General features: G+C 41.0%; 1 protein-coding gene across 2 annotated transcripts; it reads right to left on the reverse strand.

Annotated features, from left to right (window-relative positions):
• Positions 1–1,213: 1,213 nt before the first annotated feature.
• Positions 1,214–10,451, reverse strand: ncapg (non-SMC condensin I complex, subunit G). 2 transcript variants are annotated; one of them, XM_017415025.3, is made up of 22 exons: positions 10,317–10,451; positions 9,972–10,094; positions 9,009–9,251; positions 8,557–8,785; positions 8,275–8,420; positions 8,106–8,190; positions 7,658–7,850; positions 7,419–7,568; positions 6,143–6,283; positions 5,840–5,963; positions 5,629–5,718; positions 4,505–4,693; positions 4,310–4,420; positions 3,912–4,031; positions 3,399–3,635; positions 3,138–3,319; positions 2,856–3,021; positions 2,542–2,709; positions 1,807–1,930; positions 1,662–1,709; positions 1,480–1,549; positions 1,214–1,385 (listed from the first exon to the last, which is right to left on the reverse strand). In XM_017415025.3, the coding sequence occupies exons 2-22, from the start codon at positions 10,077–10,079 to the stop codon at positions 1,259–1,261; spliced, it is 3,051 nt and encodes a 1,016-aa protein (XP_017270514.1). In that variant the 5' UTR covers positions 10,080–10,094; positions 10,317–10,451; the 3' UTR covers positions 1,214–1,258. The 2 variants fall into 2 exon arrangements, with proteins under 2 accessions (XP_017270514.1, XP_037830530.1); XM_037974602.1 differs by lacking the exon at positions 10,317–10,451 and having other exon boundaries at positions 9,902–10,020.
• Positions 10,452–12,502: the final 2,051 nt, after the last annotated feature.

The following is a 12,502-nucleotide window of genomic DNA, read 5'->3' on the forward strand; positions in this document are numbered from 1 at the left end:
GGAGTTAAACCAAAATGTGAATAACTCTCAGCTACTAACGCGTTAAATTTGAGCTCATTTTCTGTAAAACTGTAGCTGCTGGTGTTGGTTAAGGTCGATGTGCCGTGGCAGCCATGTTGAATCAGACAGACTCCAAAAGTTGCTCAGGTGTGGATGTACAAATAAGTTTCATTAAAGCCATCCAGTGGGATATTTTACTAACAGACAGGGTTGACTTCATAGCACTCATTTGTGTTGGGTTAAAGTCTTATCTACAGCATATTTCAGCTCAGAATCCAAAATAAGCCGAGCTGCTATTTGTGTCTGCCAAGGTGGCCATCTTGAATTGGGTTGGCTACAAGAGTGAATTTGTTTTAGATGTTCGTCCAGAGATTATTTTGCAAAAGTCTCATTAAAATCTGTCCAGCAGTTCATTAGAGATTTTGCTAACAGAGACATTTTTACCCATGATCTTTAATTTCATTCTTAACTGAGAACATAAAACACATCAGTCCGCTGGCTGGAGTTTTTCAGCTGACTGCAGACAAACTCTGCTTTTTATTTTTATGACTTTCTCCAAGCAGAAAGTCTGAGGTCTTCATCTAGATTACAAAACTGAACTGAGGACTGAAGGAGTCCAGATTGGGATTTTAAGTTCCTTCTCCCTTTTTGCACTAATAGTTTGGTTTTGGTTGGTCCTGCTCTGTAAACCAGACCACTTCCTCAGTTTATGGTAACCTTGTTCATTCAGGATATTCATTTTCTGCTCATAAATATGTAATATTTGACAGTTTTTTATTTATTTATTATTTTCTTCTGTGTTTTTTATTGATTATATGAAAATGTTTTAGGTGAAGACGCACAGTTATGTGACGTTCTGAAGTTTGCCCAACTTTCATACCACGCTGTTAAAGGAAACTGGAGGTTGATAAAAGTCTGTTCATCTGGCCTGAATCTAAAACTTTACACAGTTAATTATTGTATCACAGTGTCAACATTACTTTTCATTAAAACTCGTTTGACTCCATAATGAAAGAATAAAAGTCACTTTTGGATATTTTATTTTATTAATATAACTTGAGATTAAAAACAGTGACAATAAAGCAAAACATGTCTATAATAAAGCTCAGCTTGTGCAGTAATCCTTTAAGTCAGAAATGTATTTAAGTTACATTTACTGTGACAGCTGTGTATTAATGTATTTTCAGCTTTGGGGGTTATGTTTAACTAGTACTTGAAAGACAAGAAAGGATTTTATTTTTATTATTCACACAAACTATTACGACACATTGGCCTCCTGATTGATGAGAGGGTTGAGGTCCAGTTTAGTTTTCTCCAGCGCTGCAGCCTTGGCCCTCCGTGACGGACGCACCACGGGAACCGACTCCGGGACGTTTTCTCCATCGCTGCAGCCGAAACGAAAGCCACGAGTTTGCAGTTAAAACATCAGAAAAGACGTGGTGTTTTTTTCCCACCATGCGCTGAAAAGTCCGAACTCACCTCTCTTCTGACGACTCTGCCCTCCTGCTCGATTTCCTGCCTCCCCTGGCTGTGGAGCCTTTCCTTTGACCTGTGCAAACACACGCTCAGGTTACCTCGCGGTGCTGAGTCACCTTCGTCCAGCCACCTGAGAAAAGCTCTAAAAATAAAACTCTGCTCCGAGTGTACAAAACATGCATTACCTCTTTTAGCTATTTTGACAGATTTGGATGGATCGTCTGTTGCAGCCTCTGTGGAAACGGGACACACAGTTCATATTTCTACAGGGAGGATTTATAAGTGTGCAGTGTAAATGCAGGCAGACTCAGGTGCACAGTAACCATGTACCGTCTGCATTGACGTCCAGTGGCTGGAGAGCACTCTCGCTGAGGAGCTCCGCCTGCTCCTTTGAGTCCATCAGCTGATGCAACATCTTCTCCAGAGCACGAAGGCAGACGCGATCCTTTACCACCTGAAAGAGGGCAGGGTGGAAACGAGCTAATAAACACAAAGCCCTTCAGGAGACTGATGGGAATCTGTTTTCCTCCACACCGCCGTCTGATTTGTAGTTCCTGTTCAGCTCAACGATGGATCTCATTTTAATGGAAGTGTTTATAGACTAACGAGGCACAAAGATTAATCTGGATGATTTCAGCTTGTCCTTTTGAAATACAAACAAGGTTGATATTTCTGGTTTGCATTACTGTTTACAGTTCAGATCGAGTGAAAACAGTACAAATTGACTTTTTTTTAAACATTAGAGTTACCAGGTGACATTGCTGCTACCATAGAGCTTCTTATTTGAGGTTAGTTTTTTCCCGATGTGTCAAACTGTGACACAGGTATACTGTTCCACCTATTACACTCATCCTAAAAAAGAAAAAGACAAAAATGACTTATGCTACTATCACCTAGTCTTAATTTACATTTGCCCAATAATTTAAATCATGTGTGAAGATTAAAAAAGATAAAATAACAATTTGCCATGGCAAATTAAATGAACGTTTCAGATATTTAACTCGTGAGATCTGAGAGTCAGTACACCAAGCGCCCCACACTTGTTTTGATGCTGTGTGCATGAACCTGGACCAGCTGCTGCAGCAGTGTCAGCAGGTCGTCCCTGACGCTCTCCACCCTGCTGAGCTCCAGGTTTCCCAGAGTCTTGGTGTAAATACGAACTTCAGGGGCCGTGGGGTCTTTGAGCATCTCCCCAAGCATGCGCACTGCCAGGTAGTCATGAACGCACATCTCCTAAGGACACAGACACACAAAACATGTACAAACAACCAGTCAGAGATGTATTGTGTTAACCCTCCTTAAATAGCCTCAAATTCACTCTTTTAGAATAAGAAGAACTGAGGCTTTCTTTGAGTCCTCACATCTCAGTGCATTCTTACCTCTGCGTTGGTCGGAGGTTTAAAAAGTGCGCTCGGCCGGGTGAGGTCAACAAACAGCTCGACAACATTGTTAATATCCACCTCAGCCAGCGGAGAGGTGGCCGGGGCGTTCAGCAAAGTCCGAACGGTGGGCAGGAAACTCTCCTCTACGACTTCCTGGTGAGCTCTGAACAAACACAAACTCTACATTAGATAACAAATACCTACATCACCCAGGCAAGGGCTGGTACTGAATCTAGTCTTGTTGTAAATGAAACATTTCTCGGTGTGTGCACATGGCACCTGCTCTCGCGGGCGTAGAGCTGGAAGAAGACGCCGAGGCAGTGTCGCAGGTGGGTGTCGTCCTCGGTGACGGGGTTGTACCACAGCAGCGCCAGACGGGACAGCAGCTTGGAGCTGGAGATGCGGCCCGTGTACATAAGCTTGGCCAGGCCCTCTGCCGTCTCCGTCCTCAGGTCCGATACCTGGAAACATGTGAGACGAAGATAATTAAAACATGTCCGCGAACGATAAGAGACAGAGCAGTTTGTAAATCAGCCTCACCTCGCTGTCCAGGAACTCCGACAGCATCACGAGTATGCTCTGAGCAGTGTCTTCTTGAACACCCTCCTTCTCCTCGGCTGACGCTGCATTGTCGTCCTGCCTGTCAGGTGACTGGGACGGCTGGACCGTCTGACTGGGAGAGGATTCAGAGAGCAGCTGGAAGCCAAACAGCAGCAGCAGGTCTATGATGGCACGCAGAGCACTGATGCGGATCTTCACCTCATCCAACTGGGCGATCTGGGAAACAAATCCACAAATTCTAACTCCGACACACACCAGGTCTTTCCTTTTAAACTTGAGCCAGACTCTAAACAAGGGAAGTCCAATGCCCATGCTGCAACAGGTCTTTATAGATTAAAACTAAATTATAAGCATATTTAGACACCAACATCGATTTATAACCAAACACTTGACATTTGTGGATCACCCTGGAGTAATTTAACTTTAAAGGCTGGGGAACTTATTGTACATATAGGGAACTTTTTGCAGATTCATTTTAGGTAAGGAACTCACTTGAAGCAGCAGAACCATGTGGGTTTTGGCCAGCTCCTTACTGTGCAGAGTGGCTGTTCCCAAACACACCACAGCCATGTTGCGGACGGCGGGGTGAGCATTCGCTATGCTGGGCAGAATCTAACAGAGGAGACGGAAGAAACAAAGTGACATGAGCAAGTGTTTTGTTAGAAAACGTTTTCTGTAAACTGTTTCAAAGCTTCCAGTTTGTTTGCTAAAAATGAGAAAAAGTGACACTTCTTATTCAGTTTTAGTGAATTCTTTCCAATAAAGCTGGGAGAAAAAAATTAAAAGCTACACATGCTAAAATCTGTTTCTCTGGTGCACCTAAAGTTTGTTGCCGTGTGTACATTCTTAGTAACATTGGCAATAATCAAAGTGCAGCGCAGGCTTCATACCAGGGAGGCCATTAAGGCGCTTATGGTTGAACCAATTCGACTCTTGATGTTTATCTGCTTCAGCAGCTCCGCACACATCGTCAAACACCTCAGAAGAGTCTCTGGGTCATTCTGAAAAAAAAAAAACAACGCACTCATGAAAACACTTCTGGGTAAACTTAATTAAATGATAACACCTCTTGTGTCTTTGCAAACCTTCTCGATTCGGACCTCCTTGTCCGCCGGCTGGCTGCTCCCTGAGATTTCCTGCAGGATTTGGTTCCTTTGGTCCTCCAGGTTTGCGATGGAGTCTTTGAGTTCTGCCGCTCGGCTGAACTCTTGGGCAGCGATGCAGTCCTCTAGAGCTTGTTTAGCCTCCAGGACGCGCACCTTCACCTCCGCAAGCTGGGTGACAGAAGATGGGAGGAAAGCAGAAACATGAGGTGAGAACAGAAAACAAAAATAGGAGTCTTTTTTTTTTTTTGGCTGGAGTACACTCGACTTCTGGAGCAGGAAACTGTCTCCATTAACAGGAAAAAAAAACACCAGCTGAGGGTGAAATTAATTCACCGTTCCTCACTGAAAAATGAAGCAATGGGAGACCAGCTGCACAGGACAAATATAAGCAAACACCTGGTTGAAGACTGACTCGATAAGTATTTATTTGGCCTCCAAAAGTTAAAACTGTGACAGTCTGAGCGTTGAATCAGAGCTTCAGAAGATGAAGAAGGCAAAAGGGAGAACCATGGAACCACAAAACACCAAACAAAGATTAGTTTGGTGTCCACAGTCGCACCCTCTACTTAACTAGTAGAAATGTGCTTTTTTAAAAAATATGAACCATCTGTCAGCTAAAGGTAAAGCAGGAGGGGGAAAATAGCAACAATAGAAACAGAAGGATTAGGAAAAAAATATGACAAACGCCTCAGATTAAGATTATCCAGGAACTGAAACATTATCTCTAATTAAAGCATTAAAATCATATTATATATAGTATAGCATCCAATTAGGATGCCTCCTGGTCGCCTCCCTTTGGAGGTTTTTCGGGCATGTCCCACTTGGAAGAGACCTCAGGGCAGACCCAGAACTCGCTGGAGGGATAATCTATCCTCTCTCTGGCCTGGGAACGCCTTGGGATCCCCCAGGAGAAGCTGGAGAGTGATGCTGGGGGGAGGGAGGTCTGGGTTTCTCTCCTAGACCTGCTGCCTCCGTGACCCAACCACAGATAAGCGGTAGAATATGGATGGATATGTCTGAACATTGCCAATATTTGGTGCATTCATTCACTCTAAAAACAAGACGTTACAACAAGGCAGTTCTTTCATGTGAGTGCTGCCCACCTGGACCTGCTGTCGGCGGCTCTCGTTCTCATCCACAGGCTGACTGACCTCCGTCATGGGCTCTCTCACATCTGAAATGATCTCTGCCACCTGTTGAACAAAGCCATCTTTATTAAACATCATTCTTACACAGCAGCTGAACTCAGACTCCTGCATATTTTCTGACACGTCAGACGCTTCAGTGTTTGTCCAAGTTCAACATGAAACTTACAGTTTGGATGCGTCTTTGGTCGTCGGGGATGATGGCGAGGAGCTTCTCGGTGAGCAGGGAGATCAGGGAGGAGGGGGTCTGAGGGAGAGCCAGCATCTCCTGCAGAACAGCCAGCACCCGCTTCCTGCGAAGACGAAACATTCAATCCAAAAGAAACTCTGCAATGAGCTGGTTGAATCTGGTAAACTCCACAGGTTCTTAGAGGACAACATCCTGTCATTTCATGACAAAAAACAACCCCCAGTGAGCCGAGGAAAGAAATGGCAGACTGGGTGATCATCAACGACCTTGTCCCGACCTTACCTGCCTCCCTCCTCGTTGGTATCGAGGCAACCGATGAGATGGATGAGCTGCTGCGCGATGAACTCTTTGGTCATGACCAGCTCCAGCTGGTTAAAATCAGCCCTCTGCTCCTCAGACAGCACAGGCACCGCCTTTAGATAGCTAGAACAGCCAAAACCAGGGGGTCAAACACCAGTCCAGGTGCAGCAGGTTACAGAGCTGCAGCTAAGGCTATTCAACACAGTCACGGTTTCAAACAGCACGACCTCATCATCACTGCCTAACACAAAAAACACACACACACAGCCACCAGCAGCAAGTTACCTTCTGCAAAGCTTAAAGCATTTTAAGCAGGCTTGGCAGAAATCGAAAGAGTTCATAGTGAAATAAAATGTTTTTAAATGCAAAAAAAACGTCACACTCAAAGCAATTATACGGTAAGGTTTTAGTTATCCACACAATTACATACTGAAAATATTCCTCTGAAAACACTGGGACTGCCTTCAGATACCTAAAGTAGCAACAATGAACATGATGGCACATTTATTACAAACTAACTAAAATAACATCAACTACCTACAGGACATTTTTAGCAAAGCCCATATTTTCTCTTGTATGACTGTAAAATGTTGAAAGGCACAAAATAATTATTACTGGATCTAAACTAAAGAAGAATGCCATGTCAGACTGAAACGAGGCCAATTACTTCAAGTTCTTATAATTAAACATTATTTAAAGAATGCCAACAATGACAACCATGAATGTTAAATTCCTTTTAAGTGAAGGTGTTCAGTCTGCAGGGGGTTAGGTGTGGGGTGGGTGGGGAAGATAAATTAAAAAGCTGAAGTCACATCAAATTGTATCAGGCATTTATTTGGGAAACTACAGCCTCAGAAACAGAGAAACTGCTGCTATTTATTTATTCATTTCCACTTGTCAACGCTGAGTAATTAGCTGATTTGCTCATTTTTGGTGAAATTTTACAGGTCTTCACATTTATTTAAGTTAAGAGGAAAAATAGCAGCAGTCAGACAGTTAAACTTTGATTTCTTTATCTGCATGACTATCTGTATTTACCCCATCTATAAAGATTATTTTAATCCATTATTATTTTACAGGGGCAAACCAAGAGGAAAAAAGCCATGTCTTTAAATAACCTGATTTTTTTATTATAGATATTTTTATAAAGTCAGCTATCATTGATCAGTTTCACAATCCTAAGTTTACTCTGCAATAGTGGTAAAAAAAAAAAAACACTGACAGTAAGAAAATATTGAATCCATTCGTCTTTTCTTACCCACAGAGGTAGTCAGCGTAAGCCGAAGCATCCGGCAACACTTGTTCCAGCATTTCATCACCGCCGTCTCCTTTACTCTTGATGAACTCACACAGAGCTCTCCAGTAAAGCACATTTTCACAAGTCAGACTCTCCACGGGAATCAGTTTCCTAATAAGAAACACACACACACACACACTTAGTATCTAAAAACCACTCATTCGGTGAGTGACATGGCAGCTTGAGGTGCGGGAGTGGACCTGTTGTTGAGCTGCTCCCTGTTCTGCAGCAGCTCTTCGGCGCTCATGCTTTTAAAGATGGCTTTCAGGGTTTCCAAAGCAGTTTCTGCACAGTTCTCCACATCCAGCCGATGGAGCAGCTCGATGACGTCACCATCCAGGCGCTGCAGCCACGCCGGCAGCAGACGACTGCAAACCACCTCCCTGACCGCACCTACGAAACAACCAACCAGCCAGACGGCTTCACAAACAAGTCTAAAAAGCATAGATCACAAATTTGACAAATTTGTTTATTTGCCCTGAATTATTAATAATCCGACTGAATAAAACTAAATACAATAAAGATTTTTTTAATGTGATTGACATTTTCGAACAAAAAATTAGAAATTAGACAAACTTTTAACTGACCCTCAACTCCCACGATAATTAGATCAACGTAAGATTGTTTCATATTTCTACTAAACATTACCTGACGTGTCATGGAGGCCCTGCTGCAGCAGACCAACTCTCTGCGCGATGCTCAGAGCTTTTATATGAACCTTGTCAGCAAGAACCTTTAACCAAAAACAAACAATGTTTTTTTTTTTTAAATGTGTTTAAATCAATATTTGCTTATAAATCTTTTACTTATTTGCTACCTGGTAGGCGAGCTTGCGGACGTTCTCTTTAATATCCCGAGTGCGTTTGAGCACTTTAGGAAGGGTCTGGGTTGACATCGCAATGCAGGACAGAACGGCGCGTCGCACCTCAGCGTTTGTGTCATTTTCCAGAATTAACATGTAGGCTGAAGAGAGGAGAGAGGTTGAATTTGACAACCAGGTTTTAAAAAAGTAAATAAATTACAAACCTGCGTATCAAATAAAAAACACTGATCCTTTAAGAGCAAGTTAAAAAAAGCTCATCAAGTCAACAAAACAAACCATTGACGGTGGGACAGTCGGGATCTTTTGGCTGCTGAAGGCGAGCCATGGCTAGAGCCGCCTGAATCCTCACGTTGGGGAACTTGTCTGTGACTCGGACCAGCATGGCTTGGTGGATCCGATCGAAGAGGTCGTCGTCGATTTGGGCGTTCTCTGCCATGCTGCCCAGCAGCTTGTTGATCAGCTGGCACACTCGGAAACGCACTGCATGACTGTTAGCTTTGTGAGACTGAGAGAAAAAGGAAAGACGTCAAACCGGATAAGAAAAGGGTCAGGTGGGCAACGCAGGAACAGTGGAGGACAGGAGTGCACGTAAGGAAGGTATGAGAAATAGACGTGCAAAACCACAAGGAAGGAACAGGAGTGAAGAAATAAATTCAAGGCTAAATTTAAAAAGACAATGAGACAGAATATGGTTATGCCTTCCATTCATACATGTATTATGTTTATACCTCTAACAGAAAATTGAAGATGAAACTCAGAAAGGGATGATCATCTTCCTCTTCTTCTTCATCCTCTTCCTGCTCTTCCTCCTCCTCCTCCTCTTCTTCTGCTTTAGGCGGAGTCTGGAAAGTTGCTGTGAACCTTGCGACAAACTCGATCACATTTTCAACAGCAAGCTCACGTTTGTAGACGATCATGGCGTACTTCAGGTAGTGGACAAACTCATCGTGGAACAGCGTCTTGTCCTCGAGCTGTAGGAGAAGGAATTTGGGGGATTAACGAGAGGGAGCAAAAGCTAAAAATCACAGAGGTGTAAATCACAATTGTTGTTAATATGCTGGTTTAATCCATCCCTGATTCAGTATCACAAAAGCAGTGGCACATAGATGACCACAGAGATTTATCCTGCTTCCTGTCAGCAGGATTATTTCACCCCAGACTGTGTTTTCATTGTTCAGACTGGAGTCAGCTCCATCAGAAATGTGTTTTTGAGAAGTTATTAAGAACAATAATCTGTTTTCATTCACGCTTAGGTATTTTGTTTTTAACTGGTTATCTTGCACTAAAATTACTACATTTAGGCTCACACATTTAATTTAACTTGTAATTATTTTCATAATCAAAGTGGCTAGTGTATTCAAGGTGACAGCAAATGTACAGTGGATGTTTTATGCATATATAGCTTATAACTGTATTCAAATCTAATTACACTTGATTTATATAACTCTTTAGTATTCTTTTTATATTTATCATGCACCTCGCCTTAAAAAAGCTAATTTCCAGTATTTCTGATGTACAGTTACTGAAATAAATAAACTTTTTTGAGCTCTGTCCTTCTCATCCAACCCTTCAGCCTCACAAATCATACATACAATTCCCCTGCACACCCAAAAGTACACACCAGTAAGACATGAAGATGTGAGTGCAAACACATGAAGCCTGCAGTGTAAACACATGAAGCTTCACACCACCTTGTTGTAGCGGCTCCTCAGACTCGCCACCAGCTTCGCCTTGTTGTTGTGGCCCTTCTGAGCGCGCTGAAACGCCTCCTTGATGTCTATCTCGTTGTCCGCAGTCATGTTTTCTTTGTGAATCTTCAAAACAAACAGATAAAATGCTTCAAACTGAAACAGCCACTTGGCTTAGGGTGATGTCTTTTAACACCCCCCACAGTTACCAAACTCCCCCCGGAACAAAGACGGAAAACAAACATTGAGTCTATCCAGAGTCCCTTCCTGCTACAAACACTTTGATAATATTTTAGAATATTACAGGAATCTTCGTGCTTTTTTAAGTCAACTTCTTGTCAAACTCACCTCTTCGTTAGGTTTCCTGTCGCAAGCCTGCCGCCTGTTTTTAAATTTAACCGTAGAGTAGATTTCTTCTTCTTCGGTGATTTTTTTGTCGGTTGTCAAACAGCTCCAAGAGGCGCCAGCGTCACCTGCTGGATGGTGGCAGAACAGCATTGAGCCATATCAACTAAACGACTAAATACTTGTTGTTTTTAACCCTTTCTACAAATTAATGAATACAGAAAAAATAACAATGTTATGCTAACACTTCAACTGTGCAGACACCTGTCTGACTGAATGTTTTTGTCTTTTAATCCATACTTTCTATTTGCCAGTCCAAATCCTGTTTTTTGCTCCATCTTTGTACAATTGTAAATAGTCTTTTTTTTTCTTTTAACTTCAATCTTTTATCCACACACCTATCAGTGAAAATGTTCTTAAAAGACTGACTTTCAAATCAAAAACTTTTTTCCCCCAAAATTTTTTTTTATCTATTTGCTATTTGACAAAATAACTTATATTTTATAACTCTCTTTTGTCCCTTTAGGTTAGACAAAAATCCTAAGATCTCCACCGTTTGAAGATCCAACTTAATTTCTCCCACTTCTGCTAGTTTTAAATATTTCATGGCTCACCCTCAATGGATAACATTGAATAAATGCAAAAAATATTTGCTGTCTCTGCTTGGATTACTTTTTTCTTGACCAATTTGTGGTTTGTTGAACTCCAGTATGAGACCAGACTTTGTATCTTCACATTTCCTACCCCGCCAAAACTTGTGGAATCAGATTTGTTGTCCTGCAAGATGGATTCAGTGGGAAGTGAAGACTGTGTCCTTAAAACAACAACAACAACAAAAACAATTGCGAATTTGAATTTTGTGATTCACATCATATTATATCTACCTGCACAGCAGACACTTGGGGCATTTTATCTACCGTCACAGGCAGGTTTATGGTGAAAAATGATAAATAAATTACAGATAAACAGTTACCAAACACACAATTAATTAAAATACAGGAACCTGGATACAATGAATCACACAAAAGGCCTAAATAAAGACTTTAAATACAACAAACACAAATCTGAATATGATGACAGATTTCTTATCAAGTTTTATATTAAATTTTATTGATTAGCTGTAAAGTTTTTCTAGTTTGAGTCTCAGCTGAATTACATTAAATTCAATTCATTTTTACTCACTTTTCTCAGACATAATTATTTTTATATTTAGTTTTAAGGAAAAATGTAATCTTTATTGTATATTAACTTACATTCACTTTTTTCACCCTCTTTGGTTTTTAGTGTCTTGATATTACTTTATTTTTAGATTTTTAGAATTTATGTTTTTATGATTTCTACATTTTATATTTTCAACATCAACCTCTGGTGTTTTCTTAATAATAAAATTATGTTTCCTTAGTTCCTTATGCATGAATAACATAAAACATTCAAGGAGGTGAATACGTTTTATAGGCACTGTATTATGAAACAACACTATATATAATCTAATATATTACTAGTATTTGATATGTACTGTAATGGACAAATCTAATGAGAACAATGAGAAAAATAATGCAGAAAAACTGATTTGTTCAGTCTAGGCTAGACTACTGTAATTCTTTATTATCTGGGTGTCCAAAAACCCTTTAAAAAGTATAATTGATACAAGATGCTGCTGTCAGAGTTCTGATGAGAGATCAGATTTCTCTAGTTTTAGCTTCACTTTATTGGCTCTCTGTCAGATTCAGAATAAGATTTAAAATCTCCTAACATGTAAAGCTCTTAACAACCAAGTTCCATCTTAAAATATCGTATTATTCTATATTTTACAAACAGAGCACTTTGCTCTCAGACTTCGTGTTTACTTATGGTTCCTTGAGTTTCTAAAATGGGAGGCAAAGCTTTCCGTTCTCAGGCTCCTCTCTTTCTGTCCGTGAGGCTGACACTCAGTCTACTTTTAAGACTTTTTTTTTTTTAAATCCTGTAGTTGGGGTTGGTTTGGGTTTCTGATCTATCCCTTAGTTCTGCTGCTATAGACTCAGACTGCTGGAGGATAAACTGATCACATTTCCTCCCTCTGCTGCTGTCTTTACTTACTGTACTCTCCATGTTTGTATTTGTAATTATTTCTATCATTAACATGTATTTTTCTTTTTTGTTCTTCTCATAGAATCTACACCTGGACAAGCCATTCTGTGTTTCTGTGT

The sequence above is a fragment of the Kryptolebias marmoratus genome, linkage group LG3, assembly GCF_001649575.2.
Source record: "Kryptolebias marmoratus isolate JLee-2015 linkage group LG3, ASM164957v2, whole genome shotgun sequence".
NCBI classification, from domain to species: domain Eukaryota; kingdom Metazoa; phylum Chordata; class Actinopteri; order Cyprinodontiformes; family Rivulidae; genus Kryptolebias; species Kryptolebias marmoratus.

Excerpts from the sequence above, each read along its gene's own strand:
- ncapg (XM_017415025.3), bottom strand. The coding sequence starts at position 10,079 with ATGACTGCGGACAACGAGATAGACATCAAGGAGGCGTTTCAGCGCGCT. Across the intron at positions 7,569-7,657 it reads AGGGAGCAGCTCAACAACAG|GAAACTGATTCCCGTGGAGA; the intron begins GTCCACTCCCGC and ends GTTTCTTATTAG. Across the intron at positions 1,931-2,541 it reads TGCTGCAGCAGCTGGTCCAG|GTGGTAAAGGATCGCGTCTG; the intron begins GTTCATGCACAC and ends GCCCTCTTTCAG.